At 32.5% G+C, this 24,247-nt stretch overlaps 1 protein-coding gene across 3 annotated transcripts; it reads right to left on the bottom strand.

The window, feature by feature from the left end:
* Positions 1–1,697: 1,697 nt before the first annotated feature.
* LOC126840926 (serine/threonine-protein kinase NIM1-like) lies at positions 1,698–24,140 on the bottom strand. 3 transcript variants are annotated; one of them, XM_050576948.1, is made up of 9 exons: positions 23,892–24,140; positions 14,504–14,556; positions 6,320–6,401; positions 6,066–6,218; positions 5,226–5,337; positions 4,849–5,005; positions 3,449–3,554; positions 2,744–2,983; positions 1,698–2,633 (listed from the first exon to the last, which is right to left on the bottom strand). In XM_050576948.1, the coding sequence occupies exons 3-9, from the start codon at positions 6,372–6,374 to the stop codon at positions 2,251–2,253; spliced, it is 1,206 nt and encodes a 401-aa protein (XP_050432905.1). In that variant the 5' UTR covers positions 6,375–6,401; positions 14,504–14,556; positions 23,892–24,140; the 3' UTR covers positions 1,698–2,250. The 3 variants fall into 3 exon arrangements, with proteins under 3 accessions (XP_050432905.1, XP_050432903.1, XP_050432902.1); XM_050576946.1 differs by lacking the exon at positions 14,504–14,556; XM_050576945.1 differs by lacking the exons at positions 14,504–14,556; positions 23,892–24,140 and adding an exon at positions 10,842–11,112.
* Positions 24,141–24,247: the final 107 nt, after the last annotated feature.

The raw sequence follows: 24,247 nt of genomic DNA, 5'->3' as shown, positions 1-24,247 counted from the left end.
CGACACTGGAAAACATAAAATAGTCAACGCTTTAAATTATTATCAGCTAGTTGATCTTTTTGCTTATATCCTACAAAATACTTAATACTATTCCTGAAACAAAGATGACAATATAAATATTTTTTGAATGTATTTTTATTGAAAAATACAAACACATAGGTAAACGTATGTGTAAATTCGACTAATTGTAACATTAGATTTATCTGATGTGACGAAAAGAAACAAACAACAAATAATAACTAAAAGTGTTAAACAAAAGTATAGTTTTATTTAAAAAACAGTTTTTTTCTTGTAAATAACATAATACACAATATGTTTTCATAGAGCATAGGTGTTCATAAAAAAATGAACTGAAAAAAAATCCATGTCGGATAATGTTCTTTTAAGGTAGTCGACAAAAAGATTAACTCGTCGAATACTATTTTCGATATTGACATTTTCGGCACTGTATTTCTGCAAGGAAAAAAAACTTGTAGCCCTCTTTTGGGCTTCGTTTTTCACTGTACTCACTGTCAGACTGTTATTTTTTACAACATTAGATAACACTAAAATGTGTATATATTTTTTCCCCAGAACTCTATAAACGTTTAAAACTTAAGTGATAACGTGCATATTTAATTGACTTTTTAAATAATGAAATACCTTCTCGCTTTGCATCGAAGCTAAAATTTGCTGTCTTTTTTGACGGATGGTTAACCAATTTTAGATAAATACATGAAAAAACCGTTCTCAGCATTGCGATTAAACTATAATGGATATTTTGAAATTCCGTTCTCTCGAGAGCGGTAAAAAATGGCTGATGAAAATGTTTTATTCAAATTACTACTCCATTGGTCAGGTCTATACGATTTTTCAACGGCTATGTTATTATTTGGTCTTATTTTGTTGTTGTAATTCTCTACTACTTTTGTTAACGGGAAAATATAAACAGGGCGTTCGAACATTATTATTAAATTTTAATGAATTACAAAACCACACTGTCTTGTATTCGTTCGGACCAATGTGTAATCAGTTATATTGTGGTGTTGGATGGAAATACAATTTTGACGAATCGACCATGATAATAATAATATATAATATTTTTTATAAAAATGTATACCACGATGAAGTTAGCAATCATATATTTGTCAATTAAAAACCATAGACAATAAAAGATAATAGAGAAAGCGAGGCGTTTGTGTATGTTATGTTGCCTAGGGTGTATGTATAAGGCGCTATAACGTCGCGCACGAATTATTATAATGTAATAATTCCAATAATCGTTTCATCGATTATATATTTTGTACACGTGTGTCGTTCATTGTGATGAACTCCCCTATGTTTTTCGATTTATTAAATTATTTTTGTTTTAAATGGGGGTCAACATTTTAATTTCCGATCAGTAGTTTATATTACTGCTCAAAAATGACAAATTTCTACAGGTTTTTGTCACTACAGTGGCAGCAAAGATAACTCTTGATAAATCTTGTCAAAAATTAATATTCATAAATATTTCAATATATTTTGAGACAACATTTATAATTGGAAGTACTCAACATAGAATACAATTATTTCATTAGTAATAAAACAGATTAAAATATATTTAAACAGACAATTAAACTGATGTAAACAAAATTTCTTATATTTATTTACCTTCCGAAAAAAAATGTGAGCAAGTAAATTTTGATTTCTATTAAGATCTCATAAATGGCCCTTTTTTTTGGGGGGGGGGTTGCGCTTCAATAAAAAAAAAAAAATCAAGTTACGCTTAATACTCGCTTGTAAAACCCAAGCTCTATTTATAACTTCATAAAAAGTTTAACATTTACAGTCACGCACGAAAAAAAAAAATCACAAGGCTTAAAAATAAACATAACAGTTACACAATAATAGTTTGGTAATATTTAGAAAACAGCTATAATAACAACAGAGCTAGAGAAACATTGTAGGTACACTGTAATAATAACAGGCGAGTTTGAGATAGCTTTCGATAAATCTAATGAGTATATTAACGCTTACACAATTACATAACATATATATATATATAGTTAACACGTACGATATAAAAACGATTTAGGGCTTTCGTAAAACAGTGACACCCGTAAGTGAGAAGATGTGGTTCGCAGGACCTTATCATGCGGTAGGGCCCGGCGGCATTGGTTATTTTATTGTACAAGAAATCCGTTTCACTCGCTCGATCCTTGGAAACCGGAAACACGGTGGTGATGATGATGCGCCGTTCCCGAGGGAACGTCCGTGTCTCGCCTTTGCCTACGTTATGGCGCACAATCTGGATTTGGTCTTCTTCAACGGTTTGGCAACGGGCGCGGCCGGTGTTTGCACCATGAGCCGGCGCTGCTGCAACAGCCTGTGCACGGCTATCCTGTAGGTGGCCACGACGTTGCTCCTGGATCCCCTGGGACCGTGTTCGTCCAGCATGGCCTTGCCGATGCCCAGCGCTTCCAGGGCCCGCCTGGCGTTCAGCTCGGTGTCGGTGGCTTCCGAGCAATCCGCCGTCGGGTAGGCGCACCAGTGGCCGTACACCGAATTGTTGTTGAACCGGTTCTGGTACGCCGACGCTTCCTTCAGCCATTCGGACTTGAGCACTTGGTCGACCTTGATGCGGCCGTCCGACGACGTGTTAAGCATAGATTCTGAAATATGCAACGGGCGAGGACTGTAGCAGTTTTAATGTTAACAATGACAAACGTCAGCAGCAGCAGCAATGTGCATTCTTTATCGGCATTGTGCATCGTGTGCTTACCTATGAGCAATCGTAATGGCTGCGACATCCACGCGGGGGTGGTCATTCTTCCCGCCAATATGGACTGCCGGAGGCTGGCCATGTTGTCCCCTAGGAATGGCATTGTAGCTGTAGTCATAAAATACAACAGTACTCCTAACGACCACACGTCTACCGGACGACCCACATAACGTTGGTCTAGGAACAATTCTGGTGCCGCGTAAGGCGGAGATCCACAAAACGTCTCCAATTTCTCATCGCCTGAAATAATTAGGCAATGTTTAGTTTTGGATTTTGTCAATTTTTTTTTAAGCACTCGAAAGACTATTTTAAACGAGACTTTCGTCGTGCGGTTGTACAGTTTATTATAATAATAATAATAAAGCGTCGGCGAACACTCGTGTGTGTAACCTAACATGAATTAATGAGGATGTCCGGCTTTAACACAACCGTTGTCCGACGCAATTAATCGTCATTTACATGTTAATATTCCTCAATGAAAACCGTCAAAAATTAAATAGTGTTTAAGAAAAAAAAAAATAGTTGTTTGTTTGATATTTTAAAATATACAAATAAAATATATTATCAAGGAAGAGCACGAATTCTCTCATCCGGCGGACTGTTAAAATATTAAAATTAAAAAAACTCATTTGCAGTTTATACACATACTCGAAGACTGTGATAAAATTAATATGGAAAAAACGCATTTAAAGTTTATATACATACTCGAAACGGTGATACTAAAACCGAAGTCTCCTAGTTTTGCGACGCCTCTGGAACTCAAAAACACATTTTCCGCTTTAATGTCTCGGTGGACGATACTCCGATCATGCTGTAAAAAGAAAAGGCGGAAAGTTAGTTTACAAGTAAATACTTTTTAATTATTCCAATGAATTATTCATAGTATATTCAAATACATAATATTTATTCGAACTATTGGTCTACTATTGTTGGCTTGACAATTGTTCAAATAATTTGTAAGCTAATATATTAAAAACCATTTTTAATCCTTAAAAAAAAATATAAACAAATGTATAAAGAAAATACAGTGAAAAAAAAATTGTACTATGATAAATGTTGTAAAATAAAATGTTAACATAATATAATTGTAAAATAATGGTTTGTCTGTTGTCATTCGAATTTCTTTATAAAGAACACATAAAGACGCTGGAGTGTTATGTATAAATATTTAAATAAAACGAAATGGAAGAGATATCGGTTGAAGTGGAGAAGTGGAATAATTGTAAAGCCGCCTAAGGGTTGAATACACAAGAGAGAGAAATTCGAACTATTTGAAGTCTTTGAGTTTTATTCATTTATTTTTTTATAAACGTCTTTTAGTTCAAAGCAATATTTTTTATTTAAGTACAAAAAGCATATTGTTGAGAGTATTTTAATTTTGGAAAATTGTCATGTTTTAATAGTATGAAATATCAAGCATTATTATTTACTCATAAATTATTATTTTTTGATACATGAAAAAAAATCACTTATGTTACTGATAAATAATTCTTTAAAATACAAATTTGATTAGTAATTTATTTTTATCGACTTTTATACTCTGCAACAATAATATTACATTGATAATTACAACGTTCGTGAATTACGAGGTAACCGATTTCATTTTTATAATTAATCTATCAATTTATAATCGATACTTTTAAATGTATAAATAAATTCTGTGGCATTTGGACAAAAGGGGGATTAGTTAACATTGTACATATTTTTTTCTTGTCTAAACTATAGTAGGTATAGTTCACTAGCCTTTAACCTATATTTTCACTAGTGATAAACCTTGACTTAAACGCAAATACATACATATATAAGAAGACAACTAGAACTAGCCTACTCGGAATCCGTACTGAAATTTAGAAAACGGTAAATTTACTTGAAACCTAAATGGAAAATACTTGATTTTCGCGTCTTGTTCTATTACTTTTTCGCAAGCACCACAAAATTGTTAATAAATGATACTTTATACATTTTTTTTTGAAGTATATTTATTACTTATGTACGAATGATCAAAGTATTCATACGTAGACAGTGTTCATACGTTTTCATCGCCCAGCTAGGTTTGGGAGAAGTGTAATTGGCTTTAATATTATTGACAATAATATTGTGCTCACCAAGTGTTTTACGGCCAGGACGAGCTGAGCAAAAATCGTTTTGGCCTCTGATTCGTGCATTCTTCCCTCGGAGATCAGTCTTTTGAACAACTCTCCGGCGGCCGCGTGTTCCATGACCAAATAGTACTTGGTGTACGTTTCGATCACTTCGAACAATCTATAATTTTAACGGTTTCCTTATATCATAGCAGCCACATACAAAACGTCAATTTCACGTCTTAATGCGCGTTATTATGTAATTATTACAACAATAATAAAGAGAAAAAAAAAATAACCGCATATTCCGTCCATTGTGTGTGTATGGCGCATTCGCGCAGTGTGACAATAATACTAATAATAATAATAATAACAAAAAAAAACATTATATATCATTTTACCGAATAACATTTTGATGGTGGATTGATTCCATAACGGAGATTTCGCGGGATAACATTTTCTTCGCTTTCGCCGTCAATTTGGTTTTGTCCAGGATTTTTACCGCCACTCGTTCTGAAAAAAAAAAAAAACACATACCTTATCTGTATCACAATACTTTTCTAAAATGAATGTATCTACTATTTAAATTAATAAAAACCGCGTGCATGTATGACTACGATATTATCATGATTGCTCGAACGGTTTTTAAAATATCGATTCGTTCATTTTTTTTTACACGCCATTTTCATTTCCCAAGTGTCAATTTTTTTTTTTGTTTTATTTTCAAGCCATTGCAAACCGGCTATATAATATGTATGAAACATAGTGTACGATAAAAACTATATCCTAAAGTTAAAAAAAAAAAAAAAATAGTAGTTTGCCTCTTGGCAAATAGCCGCACGCGCTGCGCGAGCCCTTAAATTTATATCGACATTGCCGTCTCGTGATATCGTTTACCTTACCCTAACCCGCCGCCTGGGCAGCAATATTATTAGCCTTCACTTTTACTGCAGTATACAGCACGCAATTATCTTTGCAATAATATCATTGCAGAAGCGTATAATGCGCGATAATAATATAGCAATCGATTGAACTGTCTACCCCCCCCCCGTTTACAACGTCAAAGTGTTTCATTTGATCCTTTTAATCGACTAAGGTCACGTGTCACGGTTATAGGAGTACTTAAACACCGACGGTATATGAAACTGAAGACATGAAACCGATTTTAAGGATGCTAAGCAAGCCAAACCCGAATATCGCTCCAACACGGTCAAACGTCGAGGTGGGCAATATCGACATACCTTTGGTCAACTCGTGGTATCCGGTTTTCACTTGCGAGAAATTGCCTTTGCCGAGTTCGCCGCTCAGCTTGTACAGGCCTATTCTCTTGCCCACCGCCATGTCCGACTGCCATTTCCGGTCGTTCTCCAAGTGGTCGATCGCTCTCCGGTAGGCTGTACGAGGAAAAATAAATAACCGATAAATAGTTAGTAGCTGGCATTTCAAACCGACCGCTGCTATAACTTGCGCTCGTCCGGATGAGAATTCAACAAACCTGTGATCTTTGTCGGCGACGCCTTTTCGTCGGCGACAGATTCGTGCAAGGTCATCGCTGCTGCAACATGGTCGTTTGAACTCTGAGGAAAAAAAATCAATAAACAAATACGTAGGTAAAATATTGGAAAATCTATTCTATCGACGTGTTGCCTACCTAACAACCCCGGTGCTCGATAAGCAAGTGTGTGTGTGACGAGAATTTCTCGCGTTTCCTCTAATAAAACGTGTGTTATTATCTAAACAGGACGTACCGATTACAATAACGTCTTGGTTAAAAAAAATAAATAAATATAAAGACGTACACGATACTCTTATTGGAATTGCGTTATTTCACACACGAGACATGTACGGGCCGCATAAATCTTAACGCGGCTTTATCGATTGTGTACCGGTCGCGCACGGTTGTCAAAATAAGCTTCTGCGCTCTACTTGGGTGTTATTAAGATGGAAAAGTGGATAAACAAAACGAATTTATCCTTTACTTTTTTTACAACGTATAATACACGGTTAAGTTCGGTTACAATTTGTTTTCTAATGCACTCTAAATCTACGACACAAAATTTAAAACTTATGATGAACAATGAACTTGGTAAAATTGTAGTCCGGAACAAAGGCCATAAGAAAGTTTATCAACATGTAAACAAGTTAGGTACCATTGTTGAAAACAATTTTTGACAGAATTATACAAATATTTTAATAAAACAAAAAATAATAAGTGTAATAATAATAATTTATATCCCTAGCAACCATCTTCGTACATATTATACGGCATAAAACAATTTAAAAAAAAAAATAACTACTATGGCTATAACAATAAGGGTGTTGTTTGACGTTGGACAAATTATAATCTGATATTATAATGATCGATCTTAATTCGTGTACAATAATTGTAATACGAGTTTTATTTAAAATATACATTAAAAAGATTATCTTTGTTTTAGCAATTAAAACTCGAATTCTGTAATTAATATGAAGACGTTGTTTTTTAGTACTAATAATAATGATAAAAGTCAGATTGTCAAAAATTATTATCAAATTCAAGTAGGCATGTTCGACGAAAAATTGACAAACATAACATAATACTTAATATATATTTTGTATTATCATACTTGCGACTCGAACCCGAAAATACAACTCACGCGATAAGATTGTCGAGGTAAGACGATATCGACTCGAGTGTACCTATTTTTTATTTTTTTTTTTAATATTTCTACAAGAAAACCGCGGTCGACCGGTATACTTGGAAATATGCACCACCACGTTGATGTATTTCAATGAATATTTTATGGAACGAAATACACCGACAAGTTTACATCAACGGACACGCAACGCTATTAGACAACCGTAAATATCACACACACACACATATACTAAGGTCTAGCAGTTGTTGTGTATACCGTTATTTTATGAACTTTGGAATTTAGGTCTTGGCCGAGAGGGTTAGGTATAACTTATAGCCACAAACTTGGAATAGAAAATTATTATCAAATGCAATGATGTACGCGTTGAATAAAACCGATAAATAGGGTACGAATGGTTGTAGCTAAAACGAGAACGTCGAGATGGTGGTCGTGACCTAGGTTGGTCAGAACTATAGGAATAAGTGAGAAAAAATGATTTTTGGGAATCGCGCCAAAAGCAGCTAAAATGGTCGAGTACAGTGCAGAAAGTTGTGAGTAAAGTGAAACAGTAAAAACGGTGCGAGAGATTAGTGTAGAAATATTTAAAGGTTTAGATGTGTAGAGTGAATAAAGAAACAATGGCAAATGCCCATTGGCGTTTGATAAGCCGAAGGAGAAAAACAACAGTAAAGAGCATATGGATGAAGTAAATGGTTTTCTTGTCATTTTACCCGAGTGGTGCAGAAACTTTATTAGTGTAACCTAACCTAACCTAACCGTTTTGTTTTGTATTAAAGCTTCGATGTTTTTAACATTTATTTAATAAAAAATGATTGAATCAAGGTTAAAAAAAAATTCACGTTGTATTTTAATGTTGTTTTTAAGCGTCATAAAAATGTTAAGATTTTATTACCATTACACAGTGACAGAACAGAATTATACCTAGTGAGTAGGCGCTATAGTCGTTTAGTTAAAAAAAAAAAGAGCTACCAATAAAGACTCCTCGTCAATGTGTACTCAAGATTACCTGTGTAGAATGTATTTTAAAATTCAAAAAAATGTTTATTTCATTATTATAATGTATTCAAATGCTGCTTTTGTATTTTAATATAAGGTACTCTAATTATACTTCTTTTTTTTTAAGTTTTGAGGTGCCTCGAGACTGTTGAACTTTCAAAAATAGTTTATATGTCTTTTTTAAGAGGGCGTCGCACCGGTGATTTACAGTGGTAAAAACATGTTTTAGCAGACTGAAAATAACTCGCTTAATTTTGGTTTTAGTGTAAAAGCACCCGTTAAAAAAAAAAAAAATAATTTTTTGAAAAGTTACAGTCATTTAAAAATGTTAAAATAGTCGTTATTTCTAAACGATGTATTGAGCGTTATACTTGGAATAATGAAAAAAAAACGCACCGTCTTGCCCTCCGGAATATTATTCTCTTTTAATTTTATAATGGGCGCTTTTACTCTAAAACCAAAATTATGCGAGTTATTTTCAGTCTTCTTAAACATGTAGAGATGAAAAAACATTTTTTAATCGCTGAAAAATAAATTAACTACCAAAATAGAGTCCTAGTTATTGAACTAATAATTACACATCACAGTTTAACCTTTAAATTAAGATTTTGTGAAAAATTGCCTATACTTTACACCCTAAAAATAGGCGGTGCGACGCCCTCTTAACTTATTATTTTTTTGTAGATTTTGTAAAAAATTTAATTATTCACAATGAAGGCACCTCTTAGATCGTAATGCAACCTGTTCAAGAAGCGAACATTTTTAATCCTCCCTAGTGGACATTGATAGTAATTTTTTTTAGATATAAATACAAGTTACTTCTTAAATTTATCAACATCAACATTTGGATGTATATATTAGATACGTGCTGCACGTATCTAATTTACTAACGTAATGCGCATCACTTTTTAAAAGTAACAATAAATTGATGTTGTAATATTATTTTTTTATCAACGTATCAATTTATAATTGATAATAATATATAATATTTCCATCTCTGCAAATAAAGCTGCTATTTTAGAAAAAAAAACGATTAAATCAGTTATTCAAACGATACAGCGTAGGTAAGCGTGATTTTTTTCAAACTCTTATATTATTATAATATATTTAAAATAACAACAACAACAACGCAACATTAATTTCAAAAAATATATAATATAATATAATACGGGGATACTCTTTGTTAATATTTTTCCTGAACAAATCTTATCGTGGGGTTCTCCGTTCGGCGTTCGGTATATTAATTCTATTCGCACGCACGCAATAATTAACCTTGTAATAACTATATAGTGCGATTATGCACAGTAAATTTAACACATGAAAAGGCTATGATTATGTATACATATAGTGCAATCAACTGCACATCTAACAGCCATAACAATTATTGTAAAACGTTACATTAAATGTTATTTACAATAAATCTAACCTAACCACCTACAGAGGGAGCTTTGCCCTCGTACATTTTTTATGGCTTAGAAATTAAATGTTGACTTTTATTGCTTTATCTCATTAAATAGTACTAATGAAAACAATAATAATAATAATACAAGCGTGTAAAAATTTTCTTAGTAGTCTTAGTCAGTTCATTTCTTTATCGGTTGTACGTAGGTATTGGTTTTCTTGAAATGTCGTAATTGTTTATTATGCCGCAGGTAGATAAAACGATTATTCTTTCTCCCCTCTCCACCCCCCCCCCCCTTTCGTTTTTATACTCAATAGATTAAATAAAGTCTATTTTAGACTAACGAAATAATAATACGTACAAGTTCGCGTTATTAATAGATAATCAGTCGTGGATGATAAAAATTCGGTATTGCGCTTCGCTTGCATTTTGTAAAGCGCAAACTAAAAAATCAAAACTTACCTATAAGGCGCAAAGAGTGCGTCAAATCCCCAATTTATTAAGGACTAAGTATAAGTTATTGTTTTATAAATCTTAACGCGAAGCTAAAATTTGTAAACTCATGTATCAACATAGCAAAGAGTAATATTTTTTGCTCAACTTTCATAACTTATACAGGGTTTATTCACCTACATAATATTATGTAGGTACACACTAAAGTATCACGAGTTTATCTCGTTATATTTGCCCTTTTTAACAACACAAAGTTCTATATTTAATCGAAATTTTTTTAAAAAATTCGTTTTCTACAGTAACATTATCGAAAAAAACCTATGTAAAAACGTAGGCAAACTTATTTACAATAATTTATAACAACTTTATTCGCAATGTTATGTACCTATGTAAATATGCGCTAAAACAAACTTCTCGGTTGTTTTTTGGTGTGGCGCCCTTTCAAAATGGGCGCACCTGTTGATGTGGTTGCACAACGAGAAACTTGATGTATTATATTATTCGATTGTATTTCCCAATGTACTCACCCTAGGTTTTCTCCAAAATAATTTTGGCATCGTCTTGTGCGCGTTCGCAATAATAACGGGAAAGCGAGTATGAGAAAAATTTAATTAAATTACACTAAATACACTAGGTCATCCGTAAAACGTCTTTACGGTACACTGACTGATGATGATGACAATATTGTTATTATTGTTTTTCATAGCGGTTTACGGTAAATGAAATTTTTTTAATAAATATAACAATAACCGTTCTGAGCCGCCTCACAAACACTGTGTGTGGATCGGTCGGTTTGTATACAAGTATATGTGTGTGTGTGTGTGCTATAATCGACAACGTGTACGACGTGGTGTACTTTGAACATTGGGCGAAAAGAACACAGAGGAGGGAAAAAAAAGAAGACCATTAAGCATCAGATTTTGATCGATAGCCAATGGTTAGTTTACTTTACATAACGCAGGTGTACTTTGAGTCCTGTCTTATCTGCAAGCGATGTAGGCAAACCGGGCGATAGCACCGTCCGGCCTTTATTTGAGTTTTTTCTTTTGATCAGTCGGTCGCCAACACAAAGTAAAAAAAAAAAACCTTCAAAACGGTCCAGTCCGGCATTGGAGTTGCTGCAAATCAACAGCAAACCCGGTTAGGTGCTATTACAAATATTATATTGATATTATGATTCTTGTCTAATTTTTGTGTTTGTGTGGACTACTGTTGTTTGTTTGTTTTTTTTTTATCGCAAAAGTGACATTAATTTTTTTTTTCGACAAATAGTAATGTTAAATTATAATTATCAATAATTACTTTTAAGTTATCATAATAATATGTACGACAATATTGATTTATTGACGCATCTAAAGGTCAAACGTATATATTTTTGTTAACATTTATTTAGCGACGAATCATTGCAATTTTGACCTACGAAAACTGTTTATTTTTGTTTTAGTGTACACCTAAAAATCAAGTACAATTTTATTTTTATTTGATCAAATGTCTAAATAATTTTTATTTAAACAATTTAATAAAATAGCAGGTTACTTGATAAAAGTCATATGAGTATGACGTATTAAAAAAAAATGCTAAATAGACGTTTATTAATACTATATATTTGATATTGAATTTAAATTAATTAATTCATTATTTCGAATAAAATTCGAATAAAAATAGTTCCTTGGTTTTAATCAACCTCATAATACGTTCACATGGAAATAATATAATCTTCGGCTATATGACTAATTTCTACAATCGTATCGAACAAATCTGGTTAGTCAATTCATTTTTTTTTATTTATGCTACTAAACTGTCGAACTGTTTGTCGTTGTATAGTTAAGGTATTGATTATATTGTGTTATTTCTGAGAATAGCTGCCCTTATAACGTCATTAGAGTTTCAACTTTCGGTAAAATAATATTTATTAATTGAAAGAGAAGTACACGGTAAGGTATATTTTATCCAATTCCCCAAGCGAACGGCAACTGAAACAACACTGAGGAAGAAAAACTTTTTTGACGCTTTGAAACAATGCTTGAGTTATAATACACCTACTGGTGGTAAACTTTGTTTATTCCTGACCGATGTTCGCTTTAACGTGACGGCCCACTGAACGAAACGTGGGCATTTTGGTAGTTATCCAATTTGTGACAAACGTGTTTATAAATAAATGAAAAAAAGAAATAATGCACAAAACGTACTATACTGTATTCTCTTAAGCCACACAATCACACCGGTCGGTCTCTCTCAGAGAATCGACCTCGCTCTTTTCTGGACACCGACGGAGTGTCTTGTCTATTTAAAAATTAAAAATTCGCAAGAACAACTGCCAATACAATATATTATTATTATAACGGTTCGTAACACCCATCAAATTCCATACAATATATATATATATATACATATAAATTTATTTACTGCGCACGTGGCAATTAGAAGCATTAAGAAAACGCTTTAATTTAATGGTAGGTACTCCGCTGAAAAACTTCTAAAATGAAAATGATTGAACGACATTTTGTAGATAACGTCATAACCTTTTTATCAAAATATTTTCTAGAAAAAAAAAATTATCACTTAAAAAAAAATAATAAAAACCTTTTTTAATTTTCAAGTATTCAACTAAATAATGACTAATATATTGTAAAAAGATCACGTCTCTTTAAAATTGCATTAGGTTTTAATTTAAAATTAATTTCAAAATGTTTTATAACGAAGTTATAGTCTTAGTATTAGTTCACTTGAGACTTAAAATGTTTAGCTACCTACATTATACACATAAGCTTAATTTTGGAGGGAGCTTGGGTGTGCTTAGGTCGCCTCATTTTAATATAAGCATCCCTTCTTTACAATTGTATGTGTTTCAGATTTTGTTGTAAAAGCGGGGGGCTTTGCAATGTTTAGGTTAGAAAAATAGTTAAAAACGTAGCCAAGAGCGCTGTGATGATCTGATAAAAATTTAATTGCCAATAAAGAATCCGCGTGACAACACAAAAAAATATACATACTTGGTTTAGGCTTTTAATTAAATATTTTAAAACAAATTGAATGTACAGTAGTCAATACTCTTAATAATCCTTAATAAATAGGTGGTATAACTTCCTGTTAATATGTTTAAAATGTTGAGATATGTCATACGGGATTGACTCTATAATATATCGGTTCAAAAATGTATAACGTCTTAAACATTTTAAGTTATAATCATGTTTATAACAGCGCTTATTGTTATGCGATTTTATTAGTGACCCTTATATATACATAGACCATTATTATCCCCAAGGACCTGGCCATCATGTTATACGATCATGTCTACATGTATTTATTCTTATGCATATTCCTTGTAACGTTTATTACCTTACGACGGGGAAGCAGTTAGGCATTATTATAAAAAATAACAGGACCGTGTGCAAAAAAAAAAAATTATAACAACAACAGCCTATTTCCTAGCAGCTTTATTATATTCTCATATAGTTGTAAACTGTGGTACATGTAGTAAGCTTACAATCCCTGCCAGAGCCTCCGCCGTCGCTATTCCTACTATATTGTTGTACAAGGACGGGCAAAATTCTCGTCAATAAAAAAAAAGGATTTACTTATTTATGCAGCTCATCCACACGTGATTAATATATTGCTTGAACTATTATACAACTCCTTAAAGTGCATGCTGTTAGGAAATTAGCAGTGAAGTAGTAAAATATTTCTATATTAAAATACATGCTCAAATAACTAAAATAATATCCCAAAAATAAATAAAAAATTTAATTATAATGTTTTAAAAAACAATATAATATAGCAAAAAAAAAAGGGCTACTTTCTAGGGCTCTTTATGAAATAATGCAGCACCATTGGTCGGTTTAACGGAGCTAGTCCCACCCCTGCTAGAAACCACTTGATTAAGTAATTAAACTGGTTTTTTTTTTGAAAGGGCAACCGTCACAAATATAATGTTCAATTTTTACCACCACAACTGACCTATAAAAGTACTTATCACATTTCAAATTTTAACCCTGTTTTTAATTATATAGTTTGGATTCACTTTTGGTTAACATTTCTCGGGTAAATTTATTTGGTTTTTGACCGACAAACAATTGAACCTCATCACGCCTAAGTAGCAACATATTTTGATAAGCCGTTTGTGGAGGTAAATTTTGTTTTGTTTGACGAAAGTAATAAATAATCTGATGTAGATAATAATAATAATTACGTTTTACTCCACGTCGGTTATCATGGTTTGCCTGTGACGTACTCGTCTATGACCTTTAACAATACAAAAAATACTATTAATTACCGTTTAAACATATAATATACATATATATATATATATATATATATATACAACGTATTACAGTTTTCGCGTGGCGCCACTTAAAACTTGTTTACTTTTTACACCTGGCCGATGACGTTTGACATAGAAAAACATTATTGTGTATAAACATTATAATATAAATAATGTTGCGATGAAGTTTACAAGCACTCTCGCCTACACCACACACACACCCAAGTTTTTGGAAGCTTTGGGGAATTATTAGGGAAATAGCATAAGTAATGTTTTACTTAATCTTCTTATTTTTTTTTCTTTCCGATTATCTAGTTTCGAAGACCCGAGACGTGACGTTTAATCGGAAATGGCGCAAAGACAATATACAGATATATAATAGAAAAATATCTATCATTATAATAACATAAACTTATACAATGTACACACCGTGAAAATGTGTTTAACGCGTCAAACGGCGTTGTCAATATTACACAATAGATCTAAAATCGAATGGAAAATAACAATAATGTGAGACGGAAAAACACAATATCGTCGAATAATGTATAATGTATAATATTTAATTATTTTATTGTTATTAGATAGATACACCACCGCGTTCGGTTCGTAGACCCTCGTCACTCTTGTGATGTACCATATGGTGTATAACATATAAATACATAATAATATATAATATAGGTACCTACATTGTATTATTATTACCCATCTATTTTATTGTTGGATCGAATTTTCATCTGCAGCGCACGTCCAACCATTTGTACTTCTATATCAATGTGTGTTATACAGTATATATAAAATTATAATGGGACGACGTTATATAGATCACATTATAGAAGGATCGACGATCCATTGTTATCGCGTAACTCCCAGTTGTAATATTTACAATGTATGTATATACATATTTATGGCATGTAGTATTTTTAGAAATGTTATGAGAAACGTACTACGAAACACAATAATATTTTCTCGTATTCCTTCGTTGAATTAAAATAAGAAAAAGTTTAAAAATATTTAAATAAACGAAAATTGCCCGTCTCCGATAATTAATTTTACTTTGTGGCTTAAGTTGTTTTGACGCTATGCGCCTCACTTTGGTGATGTGTGAAATAATATGCATTAATCATAATCATCCACCGCAGCGTTTAACTGCCATGAAAATGCTTGATATGAAAAAAATAATAATATTAAAAATGTGTTGTTTTAAAATTTTGTTTATTTTTATACCATATTGTTGACAAAAAAATTCAGTGAAAAATAATTCAAGGCATATTGCTTTTTGTTATCATTGAATATGTTTTTTGTTAGGGGCAAAAACAACTCAAGGAATTATTTAAAAGAATGTATAGCGCTATATAATATCATAATAATGCTATAATATCATCAAATGGTTAATATCGTTTTAATTCGTATTAATTATTTTTAATATTATCACTTAACCAATTCACCCCGTTGTTGTTGTTCATTTGTTATTCATATGAAAATGGATAATATTATTTACTAATTCGTTATGGTTATTAATATTATGATTATTTCTCGTTCTTCGTTTATTGATTAGGCACGTTTTTGGTATAATATTTCATTATAACTATAATATTAAAACCAGTGAAAAAAATAATTAGATAAGAGAAAATGTTTAAATATTAATAACAAATATAAAGGCAATACTAACATAATAGTGCGTTTTAGCGTATTTAATAAAAATAATAATAATTTTCATATGTGTTACTGAAATTCTAAGTACAATAATTTTGTGTTTGAATTACACAACAGAACATTTAGTCCAAACTAGTTTTATTACTATTTATTCATTTTTTAAGTATGATAAAAAATGTGTATTCAAATGTCATATGCATTATGTATGTAAATATAAATTGACAAAAAATATAGAAATATGTTATAAATATTATGTTTAACATCAAATATTTAAGATATCTAATGTGACGCTAAAAAAAATGTAAGTTTAATTGCTTTTACTGATAAGAAATGATTAGGATCATTACTGATAAGATATAAACCATAAGGGATTAGTGATAAGAGGGACTCGTATGATAACATGACGTAAGTATTTTTACTGAACCATAAAACATTGATTTTGTTGAGTTTTAAGTTTTAGCTCATATTTTAATTATTTTTATAAACGGCCAGTGTAATTTTAGAAATAAAATTAGATTTGTCGAAGTGTAATACTACCAGATAGCCAGATTTTTGGCAAAACTACTTTTTAAATTAATAAATTAATTTAAAATATGAAAACAATATTATAAACCCACGGACAACGTTTGCATAATATTATTCGTTTATATATATTTATCTACTCGCGATTGTGTATTCTGAAGCGTGCTTGTTTGTCTGTAAAATCGGTCCGTCGCAAATTGAACCAATGAAAATAAATTGGCCCTGATGGCCGAATGTTATTGTACGCAAAACACGGCGTGTATATAGTACCTTTTAACAATAGTAATGGTATTAATCTGAAACGATTTAAATAAATATAATACCGAGAGAATTACTGTAACTGCAGTTTGCCGGGCGACGGTTTTTGCACATTAATTGTAATAATAATATTTATTAAATAACGTGGTCTGGTAAAATTTCTTTTTGAGACCAATAAATTGTCGGTATTATAGCGAATCCTTGTTTTTCCCTGCAAATTAAATTTCCCAAGTCATTTACGACTTTCATAATAGAAATCCCCCGTCATCGTTATTACCGTGTTATAGTCGATTTTCTTTTCCTACTGTAGGCAAAGCGATTGGATAACGATATAATATTGAAAAAACGCTTTTAATTGACAAAGATTTGGAAAAATGTTTAAAACACTTTTGCGTACATTTTGGCAAGGACAACTAAATAATATTTGACCGGTTGACACAAAACGAATTGACCCATCTGATGTATATTTATCGACACGGGCAAAAACATGGTAATTCGATGAATATGTATTATGTGTGTACGAAATCCGAATGCAACTAATTTATTAAATTTTTTATCAGGCGGCAAACGCTATTTCGCTTGTGTTCAATAAGACCGCGGTTGTGTTCACCCAAACAAACGGGTAAAAAAAAAAAAATGATGCCACATTAAACCAACACTGCATTTATCTAATCATTGAAAAAACACAATATTATATACAGCGGTAATATAATCTGTCGTTTTTATTTTTCTTCTACAGTCAACGAAAAAAAAAAATCGTACAGTTCAAACAAACGACCTTTGATTTCGTGTATTCTTTAATAAATTAAAATATAGTATGTATAATATTAATTTTACACGTCATAAACACCGTCATTTAAAAAAAAAAATTTTTTTTTATACAATTTCGAATTTACTCATGGTGCCGTTTCGATGGCATTTATTATCGAGTAAGTTAATTTATCGCATTTATGGTTGGAATATTAATTCAAAAACAATAGGTAAAATCTTAACTCATTTCGTTATTTGCTAAAAAAAAAAAATATACATATATAACTCGACCTTATTGTATTAATTTGAATCCTATTTAATTTAGAAGTTATTAATCCGAATCAAAAAAAAAATACATAGATTAAAATGAGTTGAAACCTCATTTTTGGACAATTCTGTCTTAACTCGTTTAAAACCGAGCACAGATTAATAATTATTGTACTATACTAAAAAACTTCACATTCAATTTGAAACAAAATCGCAAAAAATAAACATTTCCCGATAAATCCGAATTCGGCCCGTTTTCAAGCAATATAATAATTCTCATTTCCAGTTCATTGGCTTCGGCTACCGACGGGATTGGCTATTATCATAACTGCGGTTAAACTGTCGGTATATTAATAACCGTTTTCGGTCGAATGACTGCTCAATAATAGGTATCTAAACGTAATCTTGATCGTAATTCATTTTACCATTAGACATAGTTAATTCTCGAGTAATATCATTATTGTTATTACTTTGTCGAAGACAAATGACATCGCAGAAGCTCCATATGGCAGTGAACAATCATCGACACACATGTGATCGTCCCCAGATGTGACCATACAAATCTTTTACATTTTGCATTTCAAAAAACCAAACCCTAGCAAAATGTTCTGTTGTCCGGCAAGGGATTTTTTCTTATTTTGTTATAGTCGTTTGCTGCGAGTGGGAATAAAACGTTGACGTGCTTGAGTACCATTAAGCCTTGCGTAAAATGCACAAGAAAAATAGTTATTATCGCAATGTTAGAACCGCACTATCTTTTGTTTTCATTCCTTTGGACACAAACAGTACTACTTAGGGGTGATTAATGCAATGCAAATGGATAATTATCTACCTCCGCCGTACAGCACCCTAGGCAATGTACATATATTGTAATAGTATATGTTCTTTTGTCATTTTCTTTTGGTAGATACTATATCGTTTGTGCGTAACGCGAGTCACAATATGACATGAAGTACTTTCACGCTCGCAATAGCTGCAAACACGTGTTACGAATATTGTATTCATTGTAGCAGTAAAGTAAAGTAAAAATATATATAAATGTATAGACAGAAATCGCAGTAGTAGTTTGTGAATTGTCCTCGACTTTCTTATACTCCCACCTACCAGTATAAATATACGTTGATTAAAACACATAGCGGAAGAGAAAAATAAAAGATTAAAAAAAAAGAATATCGCCTCAACTCATTTAGCTCTATTTGGTTTTAGACCAATTTTATACGCTAAACTTGACTAACACGCACAGCAGTTGTTGTTAAGCTAGCACACGATTTAAGTTTAAGATACTCAATCGTAATGGACAATTCGGACCTGATGAAAATCAAATTGAGAATTTGTTCGTTTGGGGCAAAATATATTTCCCAAAATCGCCCAAGTTGTGTGTTGGATATTACAATAAATTATTCTGTGCGCAAGCACGTGCGAACGCGGTTACCGTAGCGACGACAAATAATTCTGTAAAGTCACGTCACGCGACCTATAGGTTTAGGGTGAAGAAGTGATAATATAACATGGGCAATTTTTCTCAGAAACTCAGTGTGACACGGTAGTTTTTTAAAAATCCAATGAACCGTGTCAAATAATCGCAGCCGATAATAATATTTGTATTTTTACTGACGAAATTCTAAAAAAAAAAAAAATACTAAATGGAAAATTATCTCCTTTATTGTCATAATAATATGACGTTTTTTTTAATTCTAAATATTTTTTTATTTTGTTATTATTAATATCATATAAGCCAGCACTCATAACTGAGCGGTGAAAAAAAAAACGCTTCCTTGCGAATCTGTAGATGATAAAAATTATTACACATCAGTATAATATCGCTGCATAGCCATTATATGTAGCTATAATATTAATTATAGGGACGCACTAAATTTTTCGACTCTAAGCCCAAAAACTACTGCCTGAAAAAAAAAGTATGACTTGCCTACTTAAGTTACCGTACCCGAGGTTAATTTTCAGGGACGTTCCCGGAATAACGTTCCCCTGTCCATTATCGTTTTTGAAATTAAGAGATTTTAAACTATATTGGACACAACAAGTTAATTAAAATACATGAATTTAAATAGGTCGATAACTGTAAAAGTGATTATAATCACAACTTGCGGTATCTTATCACACTTTATTATGGGTAAGGTGCCATTTGGAAACTTATTTTAGGTACAATAGGAAGAGTAGTGGTCCAGCTCATACACCAGTCATTACACAAACTATAGGCATAGGCGCGTCATGTTCGGGCAGTTGTAAGTACCGAAGTCGGTCGAATAACGTTATTGTTGAGGTGATGATGTCAATGATGACTACGTAGAGCACAGAAACGGCTACACCGGCTATGTAATGTCCGGTGTAGCCGACCGGGATCGATATTTCAATGCTGCGGTGGATATTATAATATTATTACAGTCATAGGCGGGTCATAGTGCGCTGTATAGGTATTATGTCCGCTGTGTAAGTTCTTTCGGCACGAAGGTCCATCGAAGTGGTGGTTGGTGGCGGTGGTGGTGGTGGTGGTGGTCGTCATCGTCGACGATGGTTATCATCCGGAACGAGCGGCAGCTATGCCTTTGTCGCTGCCTTTGAAAAGACCGAAGAAGAGGTGTGGGAACGGGGCAAGACATTAACCTCTCCTTCGTGTTCGTGTTTGTCCCGGTTCCGGATGGCCCTGGACGGTAAATGCCGGGACTAACAACGGTAACGTGTACCTACCCGCTGAACGCGACCCGGATGAGACGATAATAATTATATATGCGCCTGTTTTATGGGTAATTTATGACATTCAATAGGATAGGATAATAGTACTAGTTATTGTCCAACAATAAGAGAAAAAAAATCAACCCTTGAGAAATGGTCAACATTGGTGTTTTATACACCGTACACAGGTGCAATAGCTAGAACTGCTAGATAGATATCCGGTACCACTAGCGGTGTGATTGTAACCAATGGGACAAAAATATGTAAATGCCGTTATTTTTATAAAATAAATTACAAAAATTGCATTCAAATTTGCACTGTTGTACACAATTATTTTACAGTACACAAATCATTAAATCGGTCAGCCTTTAATTATTGGTTAATGTAAAATATATGGTTAACACACAAAGAAAAGTCATTGTATTTTTATGTACAAAAAAAAAAAATACAATAATTCCAAAAAGAAATCTTTCTTCGTCGATCTTAACTTTAAAAAAAAGTTTTTAACTTCTATACTTTAAATACGGCTATTCTATCCTTACCTACTCTCTTTTTATAAGTTTCTCGCATGTACGAATTTCAGTGTTTTTGCACTCATTTTTTTTCTCTGTTTACTGTGTTTTTACCAAACATTTACACACTGTTGCACTAGAGTTTTAAAATGTAATTTATTTTACCTCGTTTGCTGATAACGCGACGTCTTGTCTTGCGATACAAATTATCGTTAAAACTTTTAATACTTATTACTTTTGTTTAAAGTACTAAATCTAAGGGGGTTGCGGGTATTTTTCTTTTTTTTTTTCGGTGGGGGTTAATGAAATGTAATAAAATCCAGCCGAGTAAAAGAGAAATAAAACAAAAGAGGATTCCGAAAGATAAGATTACTTTTTGAAAACTATATTTATTTTAAAAGTGCCCCCAAGTCAGCATTATACAAGTATGAACCGTCCTGGTGCTGAAACCACACTACCGATAAAATTGAAGATTTCCAAAAAAATAACACAATTTAGTGTATGAATAATGTATAAAATATTATACACACACTGTAAATACTTTACATAAGCGCTCGTTTGTTAGATAAAAAGTTTTCTTAAGTTGCATTTATTCAGAGTGCTACAGTTCAAATGTATTCACAACAATGCATCATCCGCTGTACTATCATCCATCATCTGTGTTTGACGAAAAACATGTTTTACCCATTAGTGATAGTAGCGCATTATTGTGCCTACTTATATATAAACCCAAGTAGTATTGGGGACATTGGGTATTTAATACTTAGGGTTTTGACTTTTCACGCTGGCGTGTAGACCGCACCAATTAATATGTACATTACTAATATTTTCTCTGCGTTCAATTTCAATTGCATGTTAATAACCATTAAACGCCATAAACCCCCCGAACAGCCCCTTTAAATGTTTCGCGTGATTTGACTAATTATTATTATACAGGTACGACTATTTTATGCGCTTAAATAATTAAGAGAACATTTCTTTTAAATCGTTTAATAAACGTTGTTTGTTCAACAATAGCTGTGTACCTACTTGGACGTTAATATTATGCAATAAAAAAAAAAAAAAAATAACAATATTGTCACGAAGTAATTGATATTATAGGTTACATTTAAAAACCCGTTTGAATGTTAAAAGTTATGATTGATCGATTGAATAATACTATTATCGATTACTGCGTTATAAGAACTACACAAGTCGTCGTTGACAAGTTCACAGACCGTTATTGTGAACTACTCAGCTCGCGATCACTGTTTTTCCCTGTAAAACGGTGCGCTTCTTTGACGGTCATTAAAATGTGTATTTTTACACTGGATAGTAAAATAAAAAAAATATCTAAAAAACACACCATCTTAAAACCTGACCGGAGCCTTTCTCAAGGTAGGTGAAAAAAACATCAAGTGTGTTTAAGCTCATTAAAGTAAAAACGATTAATCACGTTTGCTTTTTGTGTAAAAATCGTTGCTGTATCTTGTCCTTGTCGTTCTGTATCTAACTATCTTGTGTATTTAAATTATTTTTTTCTAGCTCCAACGCGCCACTGAGAAGTGTAATGGTTTTACAATAGGGATTAAAACGTAGCCACCGATCGCATACAACGGTAATGATCGTTTTTTCCAATAATCTTTCGATGTGACCAAAACATAGGGTCGGATTAAGTTCACCCATTCTCGCTTAACGAATGCACGCTTTGGACGCTACACCATAAAAAAAAATGGATTTATTATTATGCATGCAGCCACCAGTGTTTTTCAGTTTATACATTTTTATTATCAACAGCTAATAAAATACAATCGTTCGTTGCATGTGTCTCTGTTGAAACGAGCACCCGGTAAACCAAAAGGGTGCCTAAGAAAATTATCCTTCTCCCCCCCCCCGACCCTGTCAAGGACACAGATTATTGCAAAATTAAAAAAAAAAAAAGGGTTGAACATAAAAAACGAAACATTACTCAATCGAGCAAAAACTCATCGTCGTCGTAGTACGCAATCGATTGCCATTTTAAATAAATGTCTACACGAAATATTTTGTTGGCGTTGGACACGTTGTAAAAATAAAATAAAAAACAACAGAATTGCGCGCACAACAGCTTATTTACATTATTGCCTTTGGCATGACAATAGTATAAACACAAAGTTCAAATTATCGAGTTTTCCATTAATATGTTATTATAGTAGGTATACCGTTAACGCGTCTTAATGCCGTGTAAATATTGTGTCCTACGCACTCACCCTCGCATTGCTTTTTTAGCGCCTAAAAATTAAAGTCTACCCACACGTTACATTACTTATTTATAAAAAAAAAAAAATACCTAGAACATCCTACATAATATATAACTACACTGTTTTTTTTTTTTGTTTTTAAGAATTTTTTACTGTTTTCAACGATAATTACTTAAACATAATTAAAAGGGCGAGTGGATAATGGTGTAAGAGACAGTTTTTTCTTTTTTTTTGTAAAACAGTTTTAGAAACAAAAGGTGTCGTTCGGGCATGTGTTACACAATTATTTAGCAAAAAAATATCATAGTATAACAATCAAAACCGAAAAATGTCAAGCGTTCAGTCTGCGCTAACGTCTAACACACACACACACCTTTATCCACTCACCCCTTCGATTTTGGTATTACAAAATACAATTATTGTACTATGCTTGGTTTTTCTTACTATTGTTACGGTACGGTAACGGCGTCGAACCCGTGCCCCGGTGGTGACCGCGAAATGTCTTGGAAATCAGAATTATCAAAAAAAAAAAAGTAAACGTTATCAAAATATATTCGCAAGACGTCGTTCTATTGTTTTTTTTTTTGGTTTTTTTAATAATAATAAACAAAACGGAATTCGCATACACGTCGTACCACCTGTCACATGGGTGTATAACAAGGCGAGTGCTCTGCGGTTGACGGCGGCCGGACGTTTAAAACTGGCGCTCACGAGTGGTAGACCGGCAGAGCAACGATACACATATGGGAAACGCATTGCAACGTTGACCCACGAGGAGAGTAGGGTAATGGGGGGAGAAG

The sequence above is a fragment of the Adelges cooleyi genome, unplaced genomic scaffold, assembly GCF_023614345.1.
Source record: "Adelges cooleyi isolate 19-005CV unplaced genomic scaffold, UGA_ACOO_1.1 ACOO_flye_CR_arks_rails_tigmint_CR_PRNA_376, whole genome shotgun sequence".
Taxonomy (NCBI): domain Eukaryota; kingdom Metazoa; phylum Arthropoda; class Insecta; order Hemiptera; family Adelgidae; genus Adelges; species Adelges cooleyi.
This window is presented reverse-complemented; position numbering and strand designations above follow the sequence as displayed.

Coding starts and splice junctions, on each gene's coding strand:
- LOC126840926 (XM_050576945.1), bottom strand. CDS start 10,871: ATGCCAAAATTATTTTGGAGAAAACCTAGG. Junction 6,402..10,841: donor TATTTTGGAGAAAACCTAGG/GTGAGTACATTG, acceptor TTTTTTCCTCAG/AGTTCAAACGACCATGTTGC. Junction 3,555..4,848: donor TCCTGGCCGTAAAACACTTG/GTGAGCACAATA, acceptor TTCTTTTTACAG/CATGATCGGAGTATCGTCCA.